The sequence below is a fragment of the Zophobas morio genome, unplaced genomic scaffold, assembly GCF_036711695.1.
Source record: "Zophobas morio isolate AGI-343-1 ecotype UQ-CSIRO unplaced genomic scaffold, CSIRO_AGI_Zmor_V1 ptg000030l, whole genome shotgun sequence".
NCBI classification, from domain to species: Eukaryota; Metazoa; Arthropoda; class Insecta; order Coleoptera; family Tenebrionidae; genus Zophobas; species Zophobas morio.
Window position 1 is genome coordinate 4305734 of NW_026972135.1, and position 21280 is coordinate 4327013.

Genomic DNA, 21280 nt, shown 5'->3' on the forward strand with positions numbered 1-21280 from the left:
CGACATGTCGAGTGGATACCTCAAAACAAAAGACTAAAATTATTAATTAAGCCACAATGGAACAAAACGTTTTGAATATGATTATTGTTATTGTTATTTGATCATAATTTTATAAAGCATGGGTATTCTTACATTTTTTAGAAAATTAGGATCTTAATTTGATCAATGAAAAATTGGTAAAAAGCTATAAGTATCCAAAAAAAAAAAACACCTCTTTAATGTATTATATGTAGGTGAATATGAGGGTTACCACATTGTCATGTACAAATTAGTTTGATTTGAATGAGTTTGTCTTCTAAAAGAGAGGCCTAAAATTATTAATGAAAGGACAATCGAACACAATTATTGTTCTGAATATTGTAATTCTTATTTTATTATTATTATAAAAGACGTGCGCATCCTTTACATTTTCGCGAAAATTTGTGATGGAGCCACACAATAATTTTATTATAAATAAATTTGTACAAATTATGTCCTAATCTTTTAATTTCCCCTTAAATCGTCGTAAGTTTGAGGGACTAAGTATTCTCAAAGCTTTCATCAAAAAGTTAATAGTCTTTTTGAAAAAATTTTTGTCCAATACGTAAGCACTCCCTAAATCTAATACTGCATTTGACGGTAAATGAATCTTCATGGCATGTGAACTCCTTGCTATAGTCACTGCATCTTTTGTCACGTGTAGAGAGCATTGAACTTCACAAAGTAGAATCCTCATATGAGAAATCATATTGCTATAAATCTCATCGCGTTTACTATTAAGTAAGAAATTGTCCTCAGAATCGACCGTAATATTTTTCAATTTCTCCACAGTATGCGCAAAATGTTGAAGCCCATACAAGAATTGTTCGAGTCGCTGAAATTTAAACATTTTAATTAATTTGTCCACTTCATCAAATATGCTCACATGATCTGGGTCCTTCGTCATCTTGTTGAGCATCTTTTTCACGTTCAGGTCTCTAATTTTTAGTCGTGCTTTCGTTGAATTCTGTCCGCTTTGTGCAGCGTCTTCATACAAGTGCATAATTTTTTTTGAGTACAATCGAAAGAGAGCTGTCGAAAATTTTACTTGATTTTGAACGAGGGTGATGGAACTGGCGCGTTTTATTCTATAGTTGTGCCTAATCTTAGGGGTACAAGGATCTTCCAACCATGAACGGCGTCTCGAGATGGTACAGGAAGAGGAAATTATTGTTGTCGCTAAGATGAGACAACTAAATTGTAGCGAGACTAAAATGTAAACACGTGTAAGTAAGGAAGTCTTAAAATCATAAACGCGCAGATAAAGTGTTGTTTATGTTCAGATAAAACGTAATTCGGAGAAAGTTGAATTTCTGCAGAATTTCTATAATAAACATTGTTTTTTGACTACAAATTAAACAAACTGGGAATAAATGCCAAAATCACAACATAAGGTTGTTTCAAATCAGAATTTAAGATTATATGTCAGGAATTTTGAATTTTATTTAAATGTGCTTGAAATTTTTCCGCGACTTACGCATTTTGTGACTGATGTAATCCCAAATTCCAAGAAACACCTGTTATTTAATGAAGAATATTAAAAAAAAAGTTATAAAACGGGGCACTTTTTGAAATTTAAAGCAAATAAATTTAACGTTTTGTGCAATCTATCAAATGTAGGTTCCACGACTGATTCTGAGGTGTTACTTATCATCAGTTATCATTTGTTTGTATTTTGGTGTAATCAGTGGATGTGATGTAATCGCTTGTGCCGTAAACAAATAAAGCAGTCGTTTATTTTAACATTAAAACTGTTGAAAATTTATTACTAGCTTAAGCCTCAACTTACTGCAAACTACCGATAATACTTAATTAAAAATCACGATTTTTAAATTATTTGTTAGTGTTGATATTGTACCGAACGCCCTTGAAGTGCAGTCTAATAAATTCTGCTTCTTTGAAAAACTCTCAAAAATTTTTGCGATTTTTGATTTCTGAAGTAAAACCAGTGGCATAAACAACACCGCTACTTCATTTAGTTGAATTTTTCATTCTTCAATTTTTAATTTTTTCTTGTTTCTTTAGATTTCCGATTTGCACTTTTTCAATTTTCCAAGATTAAATTTTTCGTTTGTTCAATTTTCCAACTTTTGAATTTTCCAATTTTTAGTTTTTGCAATTTTTCGAACTGAATTTCTCCCGTATTCTGTATTTAATTTTTCAATTTTTCGATTGGCAATTTTTCGTTTCGGTTTTTTATTTTCCTTATTTTTCTAATTTTTCCAATTTTTTGATTTTTCTGTTTTCCGATTTTATTTTTTTTTTGTTGTCTCAGTTTAATTTTCTTCAATTTTTAGATTTTCCAACCTTTACATGTTTTACTCAATTTCAAATTTCAATTTTCCAATTTTTAGATTTTTAAAATTTTCTTTTCTTCAATATTGAAATTGAAGGTAATGTCTTCACAATTAGTGGTAATAGTGACAAGAAAGGTCCTCAGAAAAACCTGGATAAAACATCGTTTAAAAGAAATGTAAACCTTTGCTCAGCTGTTGTGGAAGATAATCAAAACGTGTATGAACCCAATAAGAATGCTCGAGTTAAGTCCAATATTAGTAATGCTACCAGTAAAACGAGGGTAATGAAGACCTTGATAATTGGTACTTCTCAAGTCACCAATGAAAATGGAGATGCTCTTGAAGATCGTAGTAATGAGTTTGTTGCTGTCACTAGGCAACGAAAAAGAGACATTCATGTCACAAGAGTAAATCCTGGGGTTAATATTAGGTGAACTTCAGGTTGGGAATTTTAGGATTTACTCGTACAATGTCAATATTCATGATTTACGGACTTGAGATTTTAAGATTCAGAATTCTGGAATTAAAATTTCAGGTTCTTTAACTTGAGAATTATGCTATTTCTAGGTTTCAGGAGAAATCGTTTTGGTAATTTGGAAAATTCCGGAATTTCGAATTCTAAAAATCCATAATCCTATCAAACTAAAACTTGAATTTTGAAATTTAAATTCTTCTAATCTAAGGTGCTAATGATTAATAAAATTTTTTCCTGAAATGCATAAATATTAAATGCCAAAATTTGGAGACTTTTGATTGAACTCTGAATTTTCAGATCTCCAAGTTGTGAATCTAAAAGGCCCTCAGTCCAGGACAATCGAATTCTGATTATGAAAATTCTAAATTATAAGATCCTGATTTATCAAATGCATTTCGGGTTTCGTAATTTTAAGACTAGGACTTCGTGATTAAGGAATTCATAATTTTAGATTTCTGGATAGAGATTTTGCTATTATGGTTTTTAGGAATCACTGCTTTGGAACTTCAGGATTTAGCGACCTGAGAGTTGACAATCCAAAATTTCAAGACATTGAACTTCAATATTGCGAATTTTAACATTTAAATTTCAGAATTTTACGATTTTGAGTATTTACGATTTGTGGAATGTATATTTCAATATTCAGTGAATGCGCCTAGTGATGGCATAAAAACACGTATTAATTAATACTTATGCAGTTTCAGTGTCTAGGATTCGAGGATCTACAATGTGAGGATTTTAGTATTTTGGATTTCAGCATACACAGCTTTAGAATTTCAGGACTATAAATTTCGAATTTGATACAGAATTCAAAACGTCAAGATTCATGATTTATAGATTTCATATTTCAGAATTCACATCTTTCTTCGTAGAATTTATAACTTGCAGATATCTCATTCTTTATTTCAAGATTCACTGTTTTTGGATTTCATTACTCTGGACTCTGGATTTCATAATTTACGATTTGGAATATCAGTATTCAGCATTAAAGGATATGAGATTTTAGTATTCACAATTTCATGATTTTCAATTTCTGGAGTCAAAATTTCAGTATTCTAGATTTCAAGGCGACTCTTTTGGAATTTCAGGATTGTGGATGTTAGGTTTCGTAATTTCAGGTTTTAGAACATCGATGTCTAGGATTTAAGGTTATGAGAATTTCATGATTTTGAATTCCTGTTGCAAAATTTCTGAATCCACATCGTTCTTTGCAGAATTCATAACTTGAAGATTTTCTCATTCTTTATTTCAAGAATTACAGTCCTATGTGTTTATTACTATGAACTTTGGGTTTCGTGTTTTTAGGATTCAGAATTACATGATTTTGAATTTCTGGAGTCAAAATTTCTATATCCACAACTTAAGAATTGAAATATTCTAGATTTCAGGATTAAATGTTTTGGGATTTCAAGATGGTGGATATTAAGTTTCGTAAATACAAGTTTTAGAACGTCAATGTTTAGGATTTAGGGTATGGGAATTGCATAATTTTGAATTTATGAAGTCAAAATTTCAGAATTTACATCTTTTCCCGTGGAATTTATAACTTGAAGTTTTCTTATTTTCATTTCAGGAACTGTGAACTGTGAATCTTGGACTTTGTAATTTTAGGATTCAGAATGTCAGTATTCAGCATTTAAGGACTTGAGATTTCAGTATTCAGAATTTCAACTTCTGGAGCCAAAATTTCGGTACTCATATCTTAAGAATTGTAATATTCTTGATTTCAGGATGGCTCTTTTGGAATTTCATAATTGTGGATGTTAAGTTTCGGAATTTCAGGTTTTAGAACGTCAATGCTTATGATTGAAGGATTTAGAAATTTCATGATTTTGATTTTCTGGAGTCAAAATTTCAGAATTCACATTCTTCCTCCTAGGATTCACAACTTGAGGATTTTCTTATTCTGTATTTAAAGATTCACATCTTTAGAATTTCAGTACTGTGAACTTTGGGCTTTGTAATTTTAGGATTCAGAATTTCATGATTTGGAATTTCTGGAGTCAAAATTTCTCTATCCAAAACCTTAAGAATATTCTCGATTTCACGAGTGACCGTTTTGGAATTTGAGGATTGTGGATGTTAGGATTCGTAATTTCAAGTTTAAAAACGTGAGTGTCCAGGATTTAAGCATCTGGGAATTTCATGATTTTGAATTTCTGAAGTCAAAATTTCAGAATCCAAGCTTGAGAAATGTAATGTTCTAGATTTCAGGATAGACCGTTTTGGGATTTTAGGTTTGTGGATGTTAAGTTTCGTGATTTTAGATTTTAAAAAAATCAGTGTCTACGAAGTAAGGTAATGAGAATTTTATGGTTTTCACTTTTTGTATTAAAAATTTCAAAATCTGTAGGACTGACAAGTTGAGGATTTTTTTACTCTTTATTTAGATTCACAATTTTAGGATTTCACTACTATGAACTTTGAGTTTTGTAATTTTAGGATTCAGAATGTCAGTATTCAGATTTAAGGACTTGAGCTTTTAGGATTCAGAATTTCATGATTTTGAATTTCCGGAGTCAAAAGTTTAGTATCCACAACTTGATAATTGTAATATTCTAGATTTCAGGATTGAATGTTTTGGGATTTCAACATGGTGGATATTAGGTTTCGTAAATTCAAGTTTTAGAAAGTCAATGTTTAGGATTTAAGATATGGGAATTGCATAATTTTGAATTTATGAAGTCAAAATTGCAGAATTTACATCTTTTCCTGTGGAAGTTATAACTTGAAGATTTTTATTTTTCATTTCAGGAATCACTGTTTTAGGATTTCATTACTGTGAACCTTGGACTTTCTAATTTTAGGATTCAGGATGTCAGTATTCAGCATTTAAGGACTTGAGATTTTAGTATTCAGAATTCCATGGTTTTCAATTTCTGGAGCTAAAATTTCGGTATTCATATCGTAAGAATTGTAATATACTAGATTTCAGGATGGAATGGAATTTCATAATTGTGGATGTTAAGTTTCGGAATTTCAGGTTTTAGAACGTCAATGCTTATGATTGAAGGATTTAGAAATTTCATGATTTTGATTTTCTGGAGTCAAAATTTCAGAATCCACATTCTTCCTCCTAGGATTCACAACTTGAGGATTTTGTTATTCTTTATTTAAAGATTCATATCTTTAGAATTTCAGTAGTGTGAACTTTGGGCTTTGTAATTTTAGTATTCAGAATGTCAGTATTCAGTATTTTAGGACCTGAGATTTTAGGATTCAGAATTTCATGATTTTGAATTTCTGGAGTCAAAATTTCCATATTGCAGCTTAAGAATTGTAATGTTCTAGATTTCAGAAGTGATCGTTTTGCGATTTCAGCGTTCTGGCTGTTATGTTTCGTTATTAGTTAAAATTTTACATCGTCAGTGTCTAGGATTTAAGGCCCAGGGAATTTCATGATTTTGAATTCCTGCAGCAAAATTTTAGAATTCACATTTTTCCTAGCAGGATTCACAACTTGAGGATTTTCTCATTCTTTATTTCAAGAATTACAGTCCTATAATTTTATTACCATGAACTTTGGATTTCGTAATTTTAGGATTCAGAATTTCATGATTTTGAATTTCTGGAGTCAAAATTTCCGTATCCAAGAATTGTAAAATTGATTTCAGAAGTGACCATTTTGGAATTTTAGGACTGTGGATGTTAGATGTGTTAGAATTCAATTCCTAGGATTGAAGAATCTGGGAATTTAATGATTTTAAAACTCTGGAAAAAAAAATTCAGAATCTTTTGGCATTGTGGACGATAGGTTCCGTAATTTCAGGTTTTAGAACATTAATCTTTATGATTTAAGAATTTGGGAAATTCGTCATTTTGAATTTCTGGAGTCAAAATTTTAGAATCCATATTTTTCCTCACCAGAATTCACAACTTGAGTATTCTTTCATCCTTTATTTCAAGAATCACAGTTTTAGGATTTCATTTTTGTTAACCTTGGGTTTCGTAGTTTTAGATGTCTGAATGTCAGTATTCAGCATTTAAGAACCGGAGATTTTAGGATTCAGAATTTCATAATTTGGAATTTCTCGAGTCAAAATTTTAGGATCCATAATAATTTTAATATGTATTCTAGATTTCAGGATTGTGGATGTTAGGTATCGTAATTCAGAACATTAATGTCCACGAATTAAGGTTATGAGAATTTTATTGTTTTGACTTTTTCGGTCAAAATTTCAGAATTCACATCTTTCTTCGCAGGAATGAGAACTTGGGGATTTAATTATTCTTTATTTGAAGATTCACAATTTTAGGATTTCAGTACTGTGAACTTTGAGTTTCGTAGATTCAGAATTTCATGAGTTGGAATTTCTGGAGTGAACATTTCTATATCTATAACTTAGTAGGATTGAAGATTATATTAGGAATAAATTACAGTGTGTTTGTAGCGCAAATGACAATATGGACAATATTCAATCCTTTGAACTCATACAATTAAATTCTAAGTTCCCTGATAAATACGGTTCCTTTAAATTATCAATCGATTTCTCATTAATTGAAAAAGTTTTGGATCCATCTTTTTGGCCAATCGGTATTGCTGTTCGTAAATATTTTAGTCCTCGTAGTGTACAAAGACAATCAAATTTTCAAAAAAGTCCAGATCATCAAACTCAGAGTTAACTATTTATTATCAGAATGTTAGAGGGTTGAGAACTAAAATCAGTGATTTATATTCTAGTGTATTGTGCGAAAACTATCCGATAATTTCATTAACCGAAACTTGGCTTAATGACACATTTTTTAATAGGGAATTATAGATGATAGATATGTTGTTTACAGAAAGGATAGATCCTTTTTAGAGACGAAGAAAGAACGTGGTGGTGGTGTAATGATAGCTGCTATAAAGAATATTCCTTCTACTTTACTGCAAATTGATACTCTTCAAAGAGAAGAAGAATATTATAGTTAATAGTAAAGGTTTTTGGTCATTTGTCAAGAAATCAAAATCTAATACAGTGGAGTTCCCCTGCTCTATGTTCTTAGGTGATATCATAGCTGATTCTTCTACATCCATTGCAGATTTGTTTGCTACTTATTTTCAAACTGTATATACGGTAGCTGATACTGATGTTAATATGAGTTCATCAATTGGGAAAGACAATTTTGTTGATATTAATTCATTTGAAATATCCACCGACCTTGTTTTGTCTAAATTACTTTCCTTAGATTCTTCTGTTAAAATAGGTCCAGATGGTATTCCATCACTATTTTTAAAACAATGTGCTCACAATTTTAGTTTTCCCCTACAAATTTTATATAAAAGATCTTTACAATTATCCATTGGAAAATTTCTTATGTTACACCTATTTATAAGAAAGGTCATCGTAGTTATATTTCAAACTATGGACCTATTAGTATTGGTTCATCTATAGCCAAAATATTTGATTCAATTACATGTGACATTTTGTCTTTCCATGTAAAAAATATCATCCTAGATGAACAGCATGGTTTCTTTAAAGGGCGTTCGACAACTTCTAATTTAATGATATTTACTAATTATATAGTTAATAATATGGAAAATGGTTACGATACTGATTGTATTTACACTGATTTGGCAAAAGCTTTTGATAGGGTGAATATTCGTATTCTACTATTAAAATTGGCCAAGTTTGGAATTGGTGATCCTTTACTATCATGGATAGATTCATATCTAAGTAATCGAAGGCAATTTGTAATTATAAATGGGTTTAAATCAAAATGTATAATTCCATCTTCCGGTGTTCCGCAAAGTTCCCATTTAGGGCCCTTGCTTTTTCTCTCTATTTATAAATGATATCAAAGATGTTATAAAATATAGTCAGTTTTTACTATTTGCAGATGATTTAAAAATCTTTAAAAAAATTACTTGCCCCTCTGATTGTCATATGATACAATCTGATTTGAACTTTTTAGAATTTTGGTGTAAGAATAATGGACTAGAATTTAACATGCCTAAGTGTAAGGTTTTAAGATTTCGTCGCAAATTATGTTCTGAACATTATAATTATACATTGTCTTCTTGAAAATGTGACCAGTTTTTGTGATTTAGGAATTACTATTGATAGTAAACTCTCTTTTACTTTTCACATAAATAATATTGTTTCTAAAGCAATTTATTTAGACCATTCGAGATCGGGATATTTTGAGACTATATTGAGAGATATTTTCGAACCGTGGTGTATGATACAAGTGAACTTATTACTGTTATCGTAATTATTACTGTTTATTCGTTAATATTTAAAGTAATGTTAGTGAAACTTGAGTTTTTTTCTTTTCTTGTGTAAAAAACTGGTTTTTCATTGTAAGTTTTTATTTGCTTGCTAATTGTCGGGTCCTTTTTTAACCTCTTAACCTCTGTTTTGATCTTACACATCATAACTTTTCCGTTGCTTTCTTGTCTGTTTCTTTAAGTCCCCACGAAAAGCACCGTAGGGGTGAAGTGTGTGTCCCCGTCTTTTAATATTTTAATCCAAAATTTAATTTTCAAAAATTATTCTTTTTGTATACATAATGAATTCTGTTTGTTGTAAATGTAAGAGTTTGGTGATTAATTCTACAACTTGTACTAAATGTAAGAATGTATTTCATTTGAGCTGTTTGCGTTCCTTCAAAAATTATTCGTTAATTGCTGATGATGTAAATTCAATTAACTCCTGTCCCCGATGTGATAAATCCAGTAAAATTGACCTTGAAAATACGAAGATCACACTCCTGCGTGAACAGAACGAGTTTCTTAGAGCGGAACTTGATGAATTGAAGTCCTTCAAGGATTCTGTTAAACATATTTTAGATGAAGTTGAGGAACGCGTATCCATGTTATTTGAAAATTTACGTGATGATCTAAAATCATCTATTACGATGTCTGTTAGACAAAAATTTGATGCTTTTAAGCCTGTGGTAGATACTATTTTTAAAACCAACTTAGGGTCAATTTCTACTAACCAAACACCTGCTTGTACTCCCTCTGAAACTGATAAACCATATCTGCCCAAGACCCAACTATTTAATCGACGTAAAATTATTTTACTGGCTGATGGTAAAGGACGTAATTGTGTCAAATTACTGTACGAATATCTATCACACAATGAATACGACGTTTCTTCCATAATCAAGCCCAATGCATCTTTTGAAAAGATAGTTGCCGATAATATTTCGACGGTTCACTGTCAAAACTTCGTTATGATATTTGGCGGAGATGTAGAAGTATCGAGTGGCAAAATACTGAATCATGATATCTTCAACGGCTTGGCTTCTGACAAATTTAAAAATACTAAGATTATTCTTATTGGTTATCCATTTTCGCCAGATCGTCCCGTCTTAAACAAATTTGCATATGAGATTAATTGTCAATTACATAAAATGGCAACATCCAATACGCATAATAATATATTTTTCCTTGATGCAAATAAATTTATATTTAGACAGTTTCAATCTCATATTTCCATCAATGACGCTACTAAGAGAACTATAATATTTTCTCTTGTTAATTACTTGTCTCGAGGCAATGTTGATGCCCTTAATACTGCACCTATTTCTCCGATAAAATGCCAACATTATACTTCAGCTCCTAGAAATGAAATATTTACCACTTCAATCAATAATAATTCAACTTCTATGCACGGTAAACCTCAGTTTTTTCGAGTCGGTTCGTCTGCGGTCCCAAATTTTAAATAAAAATAACTTAGTTTCACGTCTAACGGCATCCAATTCTCTAATTCAAAACACTTCACTTAATAGTACTTTCACCACTACGACTCTGAGCTTTTTATATCAGAATGTTAGAGGCTTAAACTCCAAATTTGACTCATTTTCTAACAACTTATTATCTTGTGTTGACGAGGTCGACGTTTTAATTCTTACTGAAACATGGTTGCATGAGGACGTTGCAAATTCAGAACTATTTTCTGACAACTATTGCATCTTTCGCTGTGATCGAAAGTATAAACATCTGGGTGTTGTCAGAGGTGGCGGAGTTTTGATTGCCATCAATAACAAGTTTTCGTGTTGTACAGTTGACGTTTCCAATATTACCAACGCTATTCCATCCATCGACTTTGTGGGAATTGAAATCTTTCTCTCCAATTACTTGCATTTTTTTATCTTTACTGTTTATATCCCTCCATCTGTATCTATTACTGATTATGTGGATTTCTTTGATCTCGTTAGCAGTCTTGATCAAATCCATAACAATCTTGTTCTCTTCGTAGGTGATTTTAATACTCCTAAGTTTGGATCCGAATTAAACAATAACTTCAGTCACTGCCTTAATAACTTTGTATCATTTTGCGGCTTCTGCCAGTATAATCATATTCTGAATAACTACGACAGTTTGCTTGACCTTATATTTTCTACGTTTCCCTGCACCGTTTTGAGATGTGATTTTTTTCTGGTACCAGAAGATCCACTTCATCCTACATTATTATTCCATATTGATTTGGTGCCTTGCAAGAAAAGTAGCAATTTCTGTTTTAACTCTGATGACGCTGGTTTTAATTTTAGAAAGGCTGATTTTCCTTGCCTTTATGACTTATTATTAAATTATGACTGGTCCAGTATATACAATTTTAGCAATGTCGATGACGCCTGTGAACACATGTACACTGTCTTACATTCTCTATTTGATTTGTGCGTGCCCAAAGTTGGCTCTTCCAAGAAAACACGACGCATATACCCTCCTTGGTTCCACAAAGAAATTATAAAATGTCTTCGACTCAAATCGGTCATGCGTAGAAAATATGTGAAGACTCATAAACTGTACTTTCATGACCAGTTTTCGGGAACTTAGATCTGATGCTAAGAAACTCATCACTAACGCATATACCGAATACCTATTGCAGATGGAAAAGAACATTACCCTGGATCCAAAAAAGTTTTGGTCCTTTGTCCGCTCAAAGAGAGGTGTTACGCGTATTCCCGGTACAATGTTTTACAACGATGAATGCAACTCTGATCCTAATATTATTGTCAACTCCTTTGCTGATTACTTCAAAAGTGTTTTTATTGACTCTTCAACTCTCACAGACGATGTTATTTTCACGAAGGTTAACAACACAGTATCGGTTACATATATATCTGAAGATGAAATTATTGGAGAATTGAAGCGTATGAAAAACTCTATGACTTCTGGACCTGACAGCATCCCAAGTTTTTTATTAAAAGATTGTGCCCATGTTCTCTCTAAACCGCTTTCACATATCTTTAATATTATGTTGAAGTCATCTACATTTCCTAATATCTGGAAATTGGCACAAATCTGTCCGGTACTAAAGAAAGGGGATCCCTCCCAAGTCACAAACTATAGGCCCATATCCATCTTATGCAATTTTTCCAAAGTATTTGAGAGCATCTTGTATGCTCGTATTTATACTTCTGTTAAAAATTATATTTCTGAATATCAGCATGGGTTTATGCAAGGAAAATCCACCATTACTAATCTAGCATGTTTCTCCCAGTTCGCTTCTAATGCGCTAGATAGAAATAGTCAAGTTGATGTTATATATACGGATTTTCAGAAGGCCTTCGATCAAATTGATCACTACGTCCTGCTTAAAAAACTTGAAACCTTTGCTTTCTCTAACTCTCTTCTTGCTCTTCTGAAATCTTATCTTCTCAATAGGCGTCAACAAGTTGTACATCGTAAATTTAAATCTATAGTTTTTGTCTCAACATCAGGTGTCCCCCAAGGATCCAACCTTGGACCCCTTTTATTTCTAATGTACATCAATGATATTACTGACACGCTGGAACCCTGTGATAAATTGCTCTTCGCTGACGATTTAAAGATCTTCATGGAAATCGGGTCAATTGCTGACTGTGTCACATTACAAAATTGTCTCAATGTTCTATCCAAGTGGTGTAGTTCTAATCGTCTTCGCCTAAATTTATCTAAATGCAGTATTGTATCCTTTACAAAAAAACTCAATTACAATATATACCCATATTCAATTGAAGGAACAGTATTACACCGCTATTTCAATTTCAAAGATCTAGGTATCCTGTTTGATGCTCAACTTATGTCTAAAGAGCATATATTTAATGCTATCAATAAGGCATTCAAAATCTACGGTTTTATATATAGAAACTGTCGAAATTTTACCAATTTGACCATTTTGAATACCCTGTTTTGCTCATTGGTGCGACCTCACCTTGAATATGGTGCGTTGATCTGGTACCCCATCTATAGAACATATAATATGTCCATTGAAAAAGTGCAACGACGTTTTTTAAAATTTCTCGCCTTCAGAATGGACGGTGCTTATCCTGTACGTGGCATCGATTACAATATTCTCTTGAATAGATTTCAATTTTCTTCTCTAGAAACTCGAAGAATGTTAACAGTCTGCGTTTCCTATATAAGTTAGCTCATGGTAAAATTGATTGCCCCTTTATCTTGGGTTCCCTTCGGTTTAATGTTCCTCGTCCTGGGCTGCGTTACGCTCCGCTGTTCAAGCTCTCTTACAGCCGTACCAATGTAGCAGTCAAAGCTCCAGTAGCAGTATTGATGTCCACATACAACGTTCTTTGTCAAGATTGTTATTTACACCATGACTGAATAAATTCGATTTTAAATCATGCTCGTGCCGCTTTAAGTGTTGTGGAATCGTGAAACGTTCTGTTGTCTCTATTATGTATACTCTGTCATTTTATTGTGTTATTCTATTTTATATTGTTACACTTTGATCTCTGTAACTGGGTTTTTACCTGTAGAATGATCAATAAAGATTAAAGATTAAAGATTAAAGATCAAATAAAATGTTAGGATTAGTAAAAAGAACCTGTAGTGAGTTCTCAAATCTTAGATCTTTTATTGTTTTGTTTTCATCTTTTGTAAGGTCGATCCTCCAATACGGTGTTACTATATGGTCCCCTTATTATAAGATGCACAGTCAAAGAATTGAAAAAATTAAAAAAAAAAATCGTCAAATTTCTGTGCTATAAGTTCAATATATTTTTCAATATATATATATATAATTATACTATGATAATAAGTTATTTTGGGCTTACATTACTTTCTAAGAGAAGAATAATGTTTGATATGTGTTTTGTTTATAAAGTATTGTCTGGTATTGTTACTTGTTCAAATATTTTAATTTTATTTATGATACATGTTCCATCTCGTCAAGTAAGAAATTCTCACTTACTTTCAATTCCATATCATCGTACTTTGACGCGTTTCAATCGCCTGTTAGTCGTCTTGCTAGACTGACACTTATCTATAATGAAATTGAGTTTGTGGGAATTTCTTACACCAGGTTTAAATCATCGATCCACAGGAAGATTTTAATTTAGTGTTATAACTTTTGTATATTTTTATTATTGTAATTGTTTTTTTTTTGACCGTTAATAATAGTTAATTTTGACTTTCGCAATAATTCTATTTGTCAATTTTGAGCCGCGATAAGATGAGAGTTAAATACACGAACGATGAAAAGGTTGATATAATCTTGATTTTTGGAGAATGCGGAAAAATACTACACAACGCAGAAAGCAAAACTTTAAAATTTTACAACGACGAATTGCACTATTTCTCACTAACCATTACACAACATTGCGAAACTGTATCATTACGATGAAAATCGTAATTATAGTGTTTACAATATTCAAAATAGTGCATCTTTCGATATTAAAAAACCGCGCTACGGAAAATTTGGGGAAATTTTGGTCTAACGTATTGCTGAACCTGTCGAACCGCATTTGGTAAATCATCAAGTTACAGTTTCTCTGCAAATTGTAAGCTTTTTTCACCAAGTTATCAGCCTCTTTCAGAATTAAATCGCACCGTAGAATCACCACAGTCGTGCCAACCTATAAAAATAACTGTAGACATGTACAAGTTACGAATTTTCGTCTTACAATTGTGAATATCACGAGAACAACATCTGCTAGAATCATTATTTCCAGATATCCATTCTTCGGTCGCATTGTATTCATGACCATGAAATCAAAGGTGAGCAAAACGTATAGAATTGTGTACGATATCGCGAAAGCAGTTGACCACCCAAATATTTCGTTGAAAACGTCAACAGTGTCCTTTAGGAAACAATAATTTTGTTTAATTTTCTGTAGCGTGTGATCAGAATCCACGGATATTTTAAGCAAAGCGTTCAAATGTCTGTATTGTAGAAAAATGATGTAGAGAATTACATCGACGAAGATGTGATATGAATAAAACAGATAATATTGAAGATAGTGAATATTGTAGCTGGTAATATAAGTCCAACCAAACAGAGTAGCCCAAAAGTCATATATTAAAATTAAAGCTACTAATTTAACTAGAAGTCTAACAACTGCTAGTTGCACATATTTTGATATTTTTGACGAACTGTTCGATGTCGATACCATAAACTTTAGATTTTGGATCAGTTTTATCCAGTTTTCTCTATTCCAGAAAATTGTTGACAGAGGTGTGTAACAACTGAACACTAATAAGTTTATGTCTGAAAAAATATACAGTATCTTTTTTACAAGATACTCGCTAAACAGATTTCTATGGTTTTCTGATAATGAAGTGATAACAGCAATCAATGTAACTAAAAGACATGAGTAGATTTTCTGATAACGGGTTACTGAATGGTGATAGAACGGAGTAAGCGAAAGAAGTCTTCCGATTGCAAAAAAAGTGACCAAAATTTTCGTGGTCGGGTTCATTTTAGAAACACAATAATACATTTTGTGTTGTTTTGAAGGTTAGTTTTGTGTTGTTTGTTTCGTGTATAAATTGATTCATTAAACGAAGTGCAGACAAAAAAAACATAGTTTATATTACATGTAAATTCGGTTTAATTAAAGAATTATTATAAGAATTGTTTTAGTTTCGATTAGTGGACGGAAAATGTGACTTATTCCGCTATAAACCGGAACGCAACACAATCCATTAGCGATTAAAAATAGTAGTATTTAAACAACAACAGTTTACTAAGTATTCATTTTCTTGATGCAACTTTATTTCAGAAAATTAAAAAGCGTAAAACATACCCAGCTTATTTCCACTTCGAACCCCACCATGAACACACTGAAAATATTTTTCAATATTGGAAGATTTCTTTCACTTACACCCTCCTACGACCATCCAGTGACACAGTTTCAAAAAATCTTCACTTGTCTTTTGGCAGCTTTGAATTTTATTCTCACCTGGGTGTCAATCCAAGTGACATTTGCCGCCTCTCAGTACTACCTTTTCAAAAAAGTACTATTTTTTCTCACACATGTGAACTTACTGATATTCACGTGTTATGCACCTCTGTCGGTGATTTTCTGGAATAAAGAAAACTGGCGAAAATTGATCGATAATTTGAAATTTATCGTCTCAATATCAAACGATTTTAAAAAAATATCAAGATACGTGAAAATCGCGGTTGTCAGACTTGTTGTTGAATTGGCTATAGTATTTCTATCGTTCGCCTATTGGACTCAAGTGTTTGGCTCGGATTTTATTAAACACTATAGCGTTCACTGTTTCCAGAACTGTCTTTTTTATGCGTATAATATTTTTGTGGACGTGATACTCTATATTCTGTCAGTACAGTACAAACATCTGAATGATGTTCTAACTAGGTCTAACCGTTGTGACAACACTCTAAATAAAATTGAACAAAATTACTGTTTTTTGAAAGATACAGTCAAAATCTTCAACGAGGTGTTTCAGTGGTCTACAGCTTTAAATCTCTCTTATACAGTTTTACATATTCTATACATCCTTGACTTTATCGTTGTGGATTTAAAACGGCTTGATTACGATTTGGGGTTGAAAGTTTTAGTTGACGTTATTCTCGTTACGCTCGCAATTGTAAGTATAAAATGTAACTCTTGAAAATGAAATTATGAAAAATTTACAGTTTGGAATTTTGGTGGTCATTCTCTGGTGTGATTCAATCGTGACAGAAGCTGGGAAATTGTTGACAGAATCATATACGTTGCAAAGAAACTGTCATTTGCGTGAAGAGGAACGATTCGAACGGTTCATCAAAATTTTGAAACGAAATTTTCCCAGTTTTTCAGCTGCGGGGTTTTTTGAAATCAAGAAATATACTATTTTGGGAATTATCAACACCGTCACCACTTTCTTTATTGTGTCGGTACAATTTCAGATTACTGAATAAGTGTTAAATATTACAATATTAAAAAAATAGCAACATATTAATTCAAAGAAATGTAATAAATAAATTTAACAATGAAATAAATTTAACTAGCGTAAGTACACACATTTCGATGCGTTAGTATAATACTCACCCTGTATAAGATTAATAATTCTAAACAGCGGATTCCAGAGCAAATGTCTTTTCATTTTGGTTGTAGGCTTGTGTTTGAGTGTCCTTTTTGCATTTTTCCACCTTATTTACTTTTTTCTGACTATTTTTTTCTAAAATTTGAATTTTCTGTACCATCAAAGAACAAAATTTTATTGCACACCTAAGTACGTACTAGATTTTAATAAATATTATCGAATAGGTAATTAAACATTCGTTTAAAATTTGATACAAACGCTTGTTCATCAATTACAAGAACAAAAAATACAACCATAGGAGTGAACATTTTTTCAGCCCCTCAAAATCCAGAAGAATACACGGGTCATAGTTTTTCCAATTTCGCTATTCGGCGGGCGACGCGACGCAACGGAGTTAGTAAAGTCAATTTAAATTGTCAAAATGGAATAATAGTTATTTATTCTAGGAGAAGGTAAAAAGAATATTTATCCACGAGTGAAAAGTTTGCCTAACGAGCGAATTGGGTAAATTTCGTTTACTTTCGAGTGGAATGCAAAATTTTATTTTATATTTTTATTGTTTTTTTTTACTTCCCGAGCGTAAGCCAACCGACGAATTGTCACTTTTATGTTTTCTCGACGTTCAGGACCCCTAGAGTACGACACACAATCTCCGAAACTACTGGACCGATTGTTGTCAAATTTTCTATGTATATTAGAAATATTATATACTTCATTTTTAATATTGGCTGCTGGTGGTTAATAAAAAATTAAAAATTAAAACTTCATTTTTCTCTTGTTCGTTTATAGTCCAGTCAAATTAGCGATCAACTCCGGAATGAGAGATAATAAGCTGAATTAAAATAAGAAGTTGTCTCAAAACTCTCATAAAATCTCGTGTCTGCGTCGTAACGTCAAATGTCAAGAGAAACAGTTTTTTGTGATTATCTCGGTTTCTATTGCTCCACTCGGTCTTTCGTTTTTTTTCCTTTTTTTCTCCCTTTTTCTCTCGCATTGTGTATTATCTATGTTTATGACGTCATAACAAATTTTTTATTGGTAAAAAACATTACTTCGTCGAATATGTGAGAATACATCCCCCTTTATTTAAAAATGCAAAACCTTCTCGGGGGCCTCCTGTGTGTTTGTTTAAATGTGAAACTTTATCGGGGGTCCCAACTATCTTTTTTAAAATTGTAAAACCTTCTCGGGGGCCCCCAATGTGTTTTTTTTTTATGTGAAACTTTGTCGGGGTCTCAATTGTCGTTTTAAAAAATGTAAAACCTTCTCAGGGCGCCAAGTGTCTTTTTTTAACAGTGTGAAACCTTCTCGGGAGATTAATTATCTTTTTCCAAAATGTAAAACCTTCTCGGGGACGCCGAATTTTTTTTTTGGAATGTGAAACGTTGTCCGAGGTCCCAGCTGCCTTTTCTAAAAATGTAAAACTTTCTCTGCAGCCTCAAATGTTTTTTTAGAATGTAAAACCTTCTCGGGGGTCTCAACTGTCTTTTCTAAAAATGTAAAACTTTCCCGGGAGCCCCAAATATGTTTTTTTTTAATGTGAAACCTTGTCGGGGTTTCAGCTGACTTTTTAAAAATGTAAAACCTTCTCGGGAATCCCAACTGTATTTTTTAAGAATGTGAAACCTTCTCGGGGGCCCAATCATCTTTTTTCAAAATGTAAAACCTTCCCGGAAGCCCCAAAAGTGCTTTTTTTAATGTGAAACCTTGTCGGGTTTTCAGCTAACTTTTTTAAAAATCTAAAATCTTCTCGGGAATCCCAAATGAGTTTTTTTTTAATGTGAAACCTTCTCGGGGGCGCCAAATGTTTTTTTTAGAATGTGAAACCTTTTCGGAGGTCCCAACTGCTTTTTTTTTAAATGTAAAACCTTCTCGGGAGCCTCAATATTTTTTTTATGTGAAACCTTGTCGGGAGTCCCAACTGTCTTTTTTAAAAATGTGAAACCTTCTCGGGGGCCCCAAATGTTTTTTTTTAGAATGCGAAACCTTGTCGGGGGTCCCAAATGTTTTTTTTTTAGAATGTGAAACATTGTCGGGGGTCCCAAATGTGTTTTTTTAATGTGAAACTTTGTGAGGGGTCCCAACTGCACTTTTTAAAAATGTAAAACCTTCGTGGAGGTCCCAAATGTATTTTTTAAGTATGTGAAACCTTCTCGCGGGCACAATTATCTTTTATCCAAATGTGAAACCTTCGCAGGGCCGCCAAATATTTTTTTTAATGTGAAAGCTTCTCGGGGGACCAACTGTCTTTTTTTAAAACTGTAAAACCTTGTCGTGGGCCCCAAATGTTTTTTTTTAACAATATGAAACCTTGTCGGGTGCCCAATTATGTTTTTGAAATTGTAAAACCTTCTCGGTGCCGCCAAATATTTTTTAAATTGTGAAATTTTCTCTTTTTTTAATGTGAAACCTTGTCGGGGATTCCAACTGCCTTTTTTAAAATTGTAAAACTTTCTCGTGCGAAATACTTTTTTAGAATGTTAAACCTTCTCAGGGGTCCCAGCTGTCTTTGTTTAAAATGTGAGACCTTCTAGGGGCCCCCAAATGTTCTTTTTTAGACTGTGAAACCTTGTCGGGGGTCCCAAATGATTTTTTTTTAAATGTGAAACCTTGTCGGGGGTCCTAAATGTGTTTTTTTAATGTGAAACCTTGTCAAGGGTCCCAACTGTCTTTTTTAAAAATGTAAAACCTTCTCGGAGGTCTCGAATGTATTTTTTAAGGATGTGAAACCTTCTCGGAGACACAATTATCTTTTTTCCAAATGTGAAACCTTCTCGGAGGCGCCAAATGTTTTTTTTAGAATGTGAAACCTTGTCGGGTGCCCGCCCAATTATGTTTTTTGAAATTGTAAAACCTTTTCGGGGCCGCCAGATATTTTTTTTAAAACGTGAAATCTTCTCGGGGGTACCAACTGTCTTTTTTTAAAAACGTAAAAACTTCTCAGCGGCCCCAAATATATTTTATAACAATGTGAAACCTTGTCGGGTGCCCAATTATTTTTTTGAAATTGTAAAACGTTCTCAGGGCTGCCAAATATTCTTTTTAAAATGTGAAACCTTCTCGGGGGCCTCAAATGCGTTTTTTAATGTGAAACCTTGTCGGGGATTCCAACTGTCTTTTTTAAAATTGTAAAACCTTCTCGGTGGTCCCAACTATTTTTTTTTTTTAAAGAAGCCGAAACCTTCTCGAGGATCCCAAGTATTTTTTTTTAAGAATATGAACCTTTGTCGGGGGTCCCAAATGTGTTTTTTTAATGTGAAACCTTGTGGGCGGTCCCTACTGTTTTTTTTTTTAATGTAAAACCTCGGAGGCCCCAAATGTTTTTTTTTAACAATGTAAATCTTGTCGGGTGCCCAATTATGTTTTTTGAAATTGTAAAACCTTCTCGGGGCCAACAAATATTTTATTTATAATGTGAAATTTTCTCGGGGGTACCAACTGTCTTTTTTTTAAATGTAAAATCTTCTCGAGGGCCCCAAATGGGTTTTTTTAATGTGAAACCTTGTCGGGGATTCCAGCTGCCTTTTTAAAATTGCAAAACTTTCTCGTGGGAGCCAAATATTTTTTTTAGAATGTGAAACCTTCTCGGGGGTCCAAACTGCCTCTTTTTAAAAGTGTAAAACCTTCTCGGGGGCCCCAAATGTTTTTTTTTAACAATGTAAACCTTGTCGGGTGCCCAATTATGTTTTTTGAAATTGTAAAACCTTCTCAGGGCCGCCAAATATTTTTTTTTAATGTGAAACCTTCTCGGGAGTTACAAATGTTTTTTTTTAGAATTTGAAACCTTCTCGACGGCGCCAAATGTTTTTTTTAGATTGTGAAACCATCTCGGAGGTCCCAATTGCCTTTTTTAAAAACGTAAAAACTTCTCAGCGGCCCCAAATATATTTTTTAACAATGTGAAACCTTGTCGGGTGCCCAATTATCTTTTTTAAAATTGTGGAACGTTCTCGGGGCTGCCAAATATTTTTTTTTAAATGTGAAACCTTCTCGGGGGTACCGACTGTCTTTTTAAAAATGTAAAACCTTCTCGAGGGCCCCAAATACGTTTTTTTTTAATGTGAAACCTTGTCGGGGATTCCAACTGCCTTTTTTAAAATTGTATATCCTTCTCGGTGGTCCCAACTATCCTTTTTTACTTCCCGAGCGTAAGCAAAGGAAGTATTGTAATCGAGTCCGTCGGCCGACTCTCTACTTTTACGTTTTCTCGATCTTTCATGACCCCTAGAAGACGAAGAAATAGGTCTCCCATTTCCGTCTGTCTGTCCGTCTGTCCGTCTGTCC

The 21280-nt window shown here is 32.7% G+C and overlaps 1 protein-coding gene across 2 annotated transcripts; it reads right to left on the reverse strand.

Moving 5' to 3' along the window:
• Window positions 1-342: 342 nt before the first annotated feature.
• On the reverse strand, window positions 343-1644 carry LOC135138245 (uncharacterized). Of its 2 annotated transcripts, XM_064068172.1 has the most exons (4): window positions 1590-1619; window positions 1496-1558; window positions 905-1227; window positions 343-853 (listed from the first exon to the last, which is right to left on the reverse strand). In XM_064068172.1, the coding sequence occupies exons 2-4, from the start codon at window positions 1497-1499 to the stop codon at window positions 476-478; spliced, it is 705 nt and encodes a 234-aa protein (XP_063924242.1). In that variant the 5' UTR covers window positions 1500-1558; window positions 1590-1619; the 3' UTR covers window positions 343-475. The 2 variants fall into 2 exon arrangements, with proteins under 2 accessions (XP_063924242.1, XP_063924241.1); XM_064068171.1 differs by having other exon boundaries at window positions 1496-1644.
• Window positions 1645-21280: the final 19636 nt, after the last annotated feature.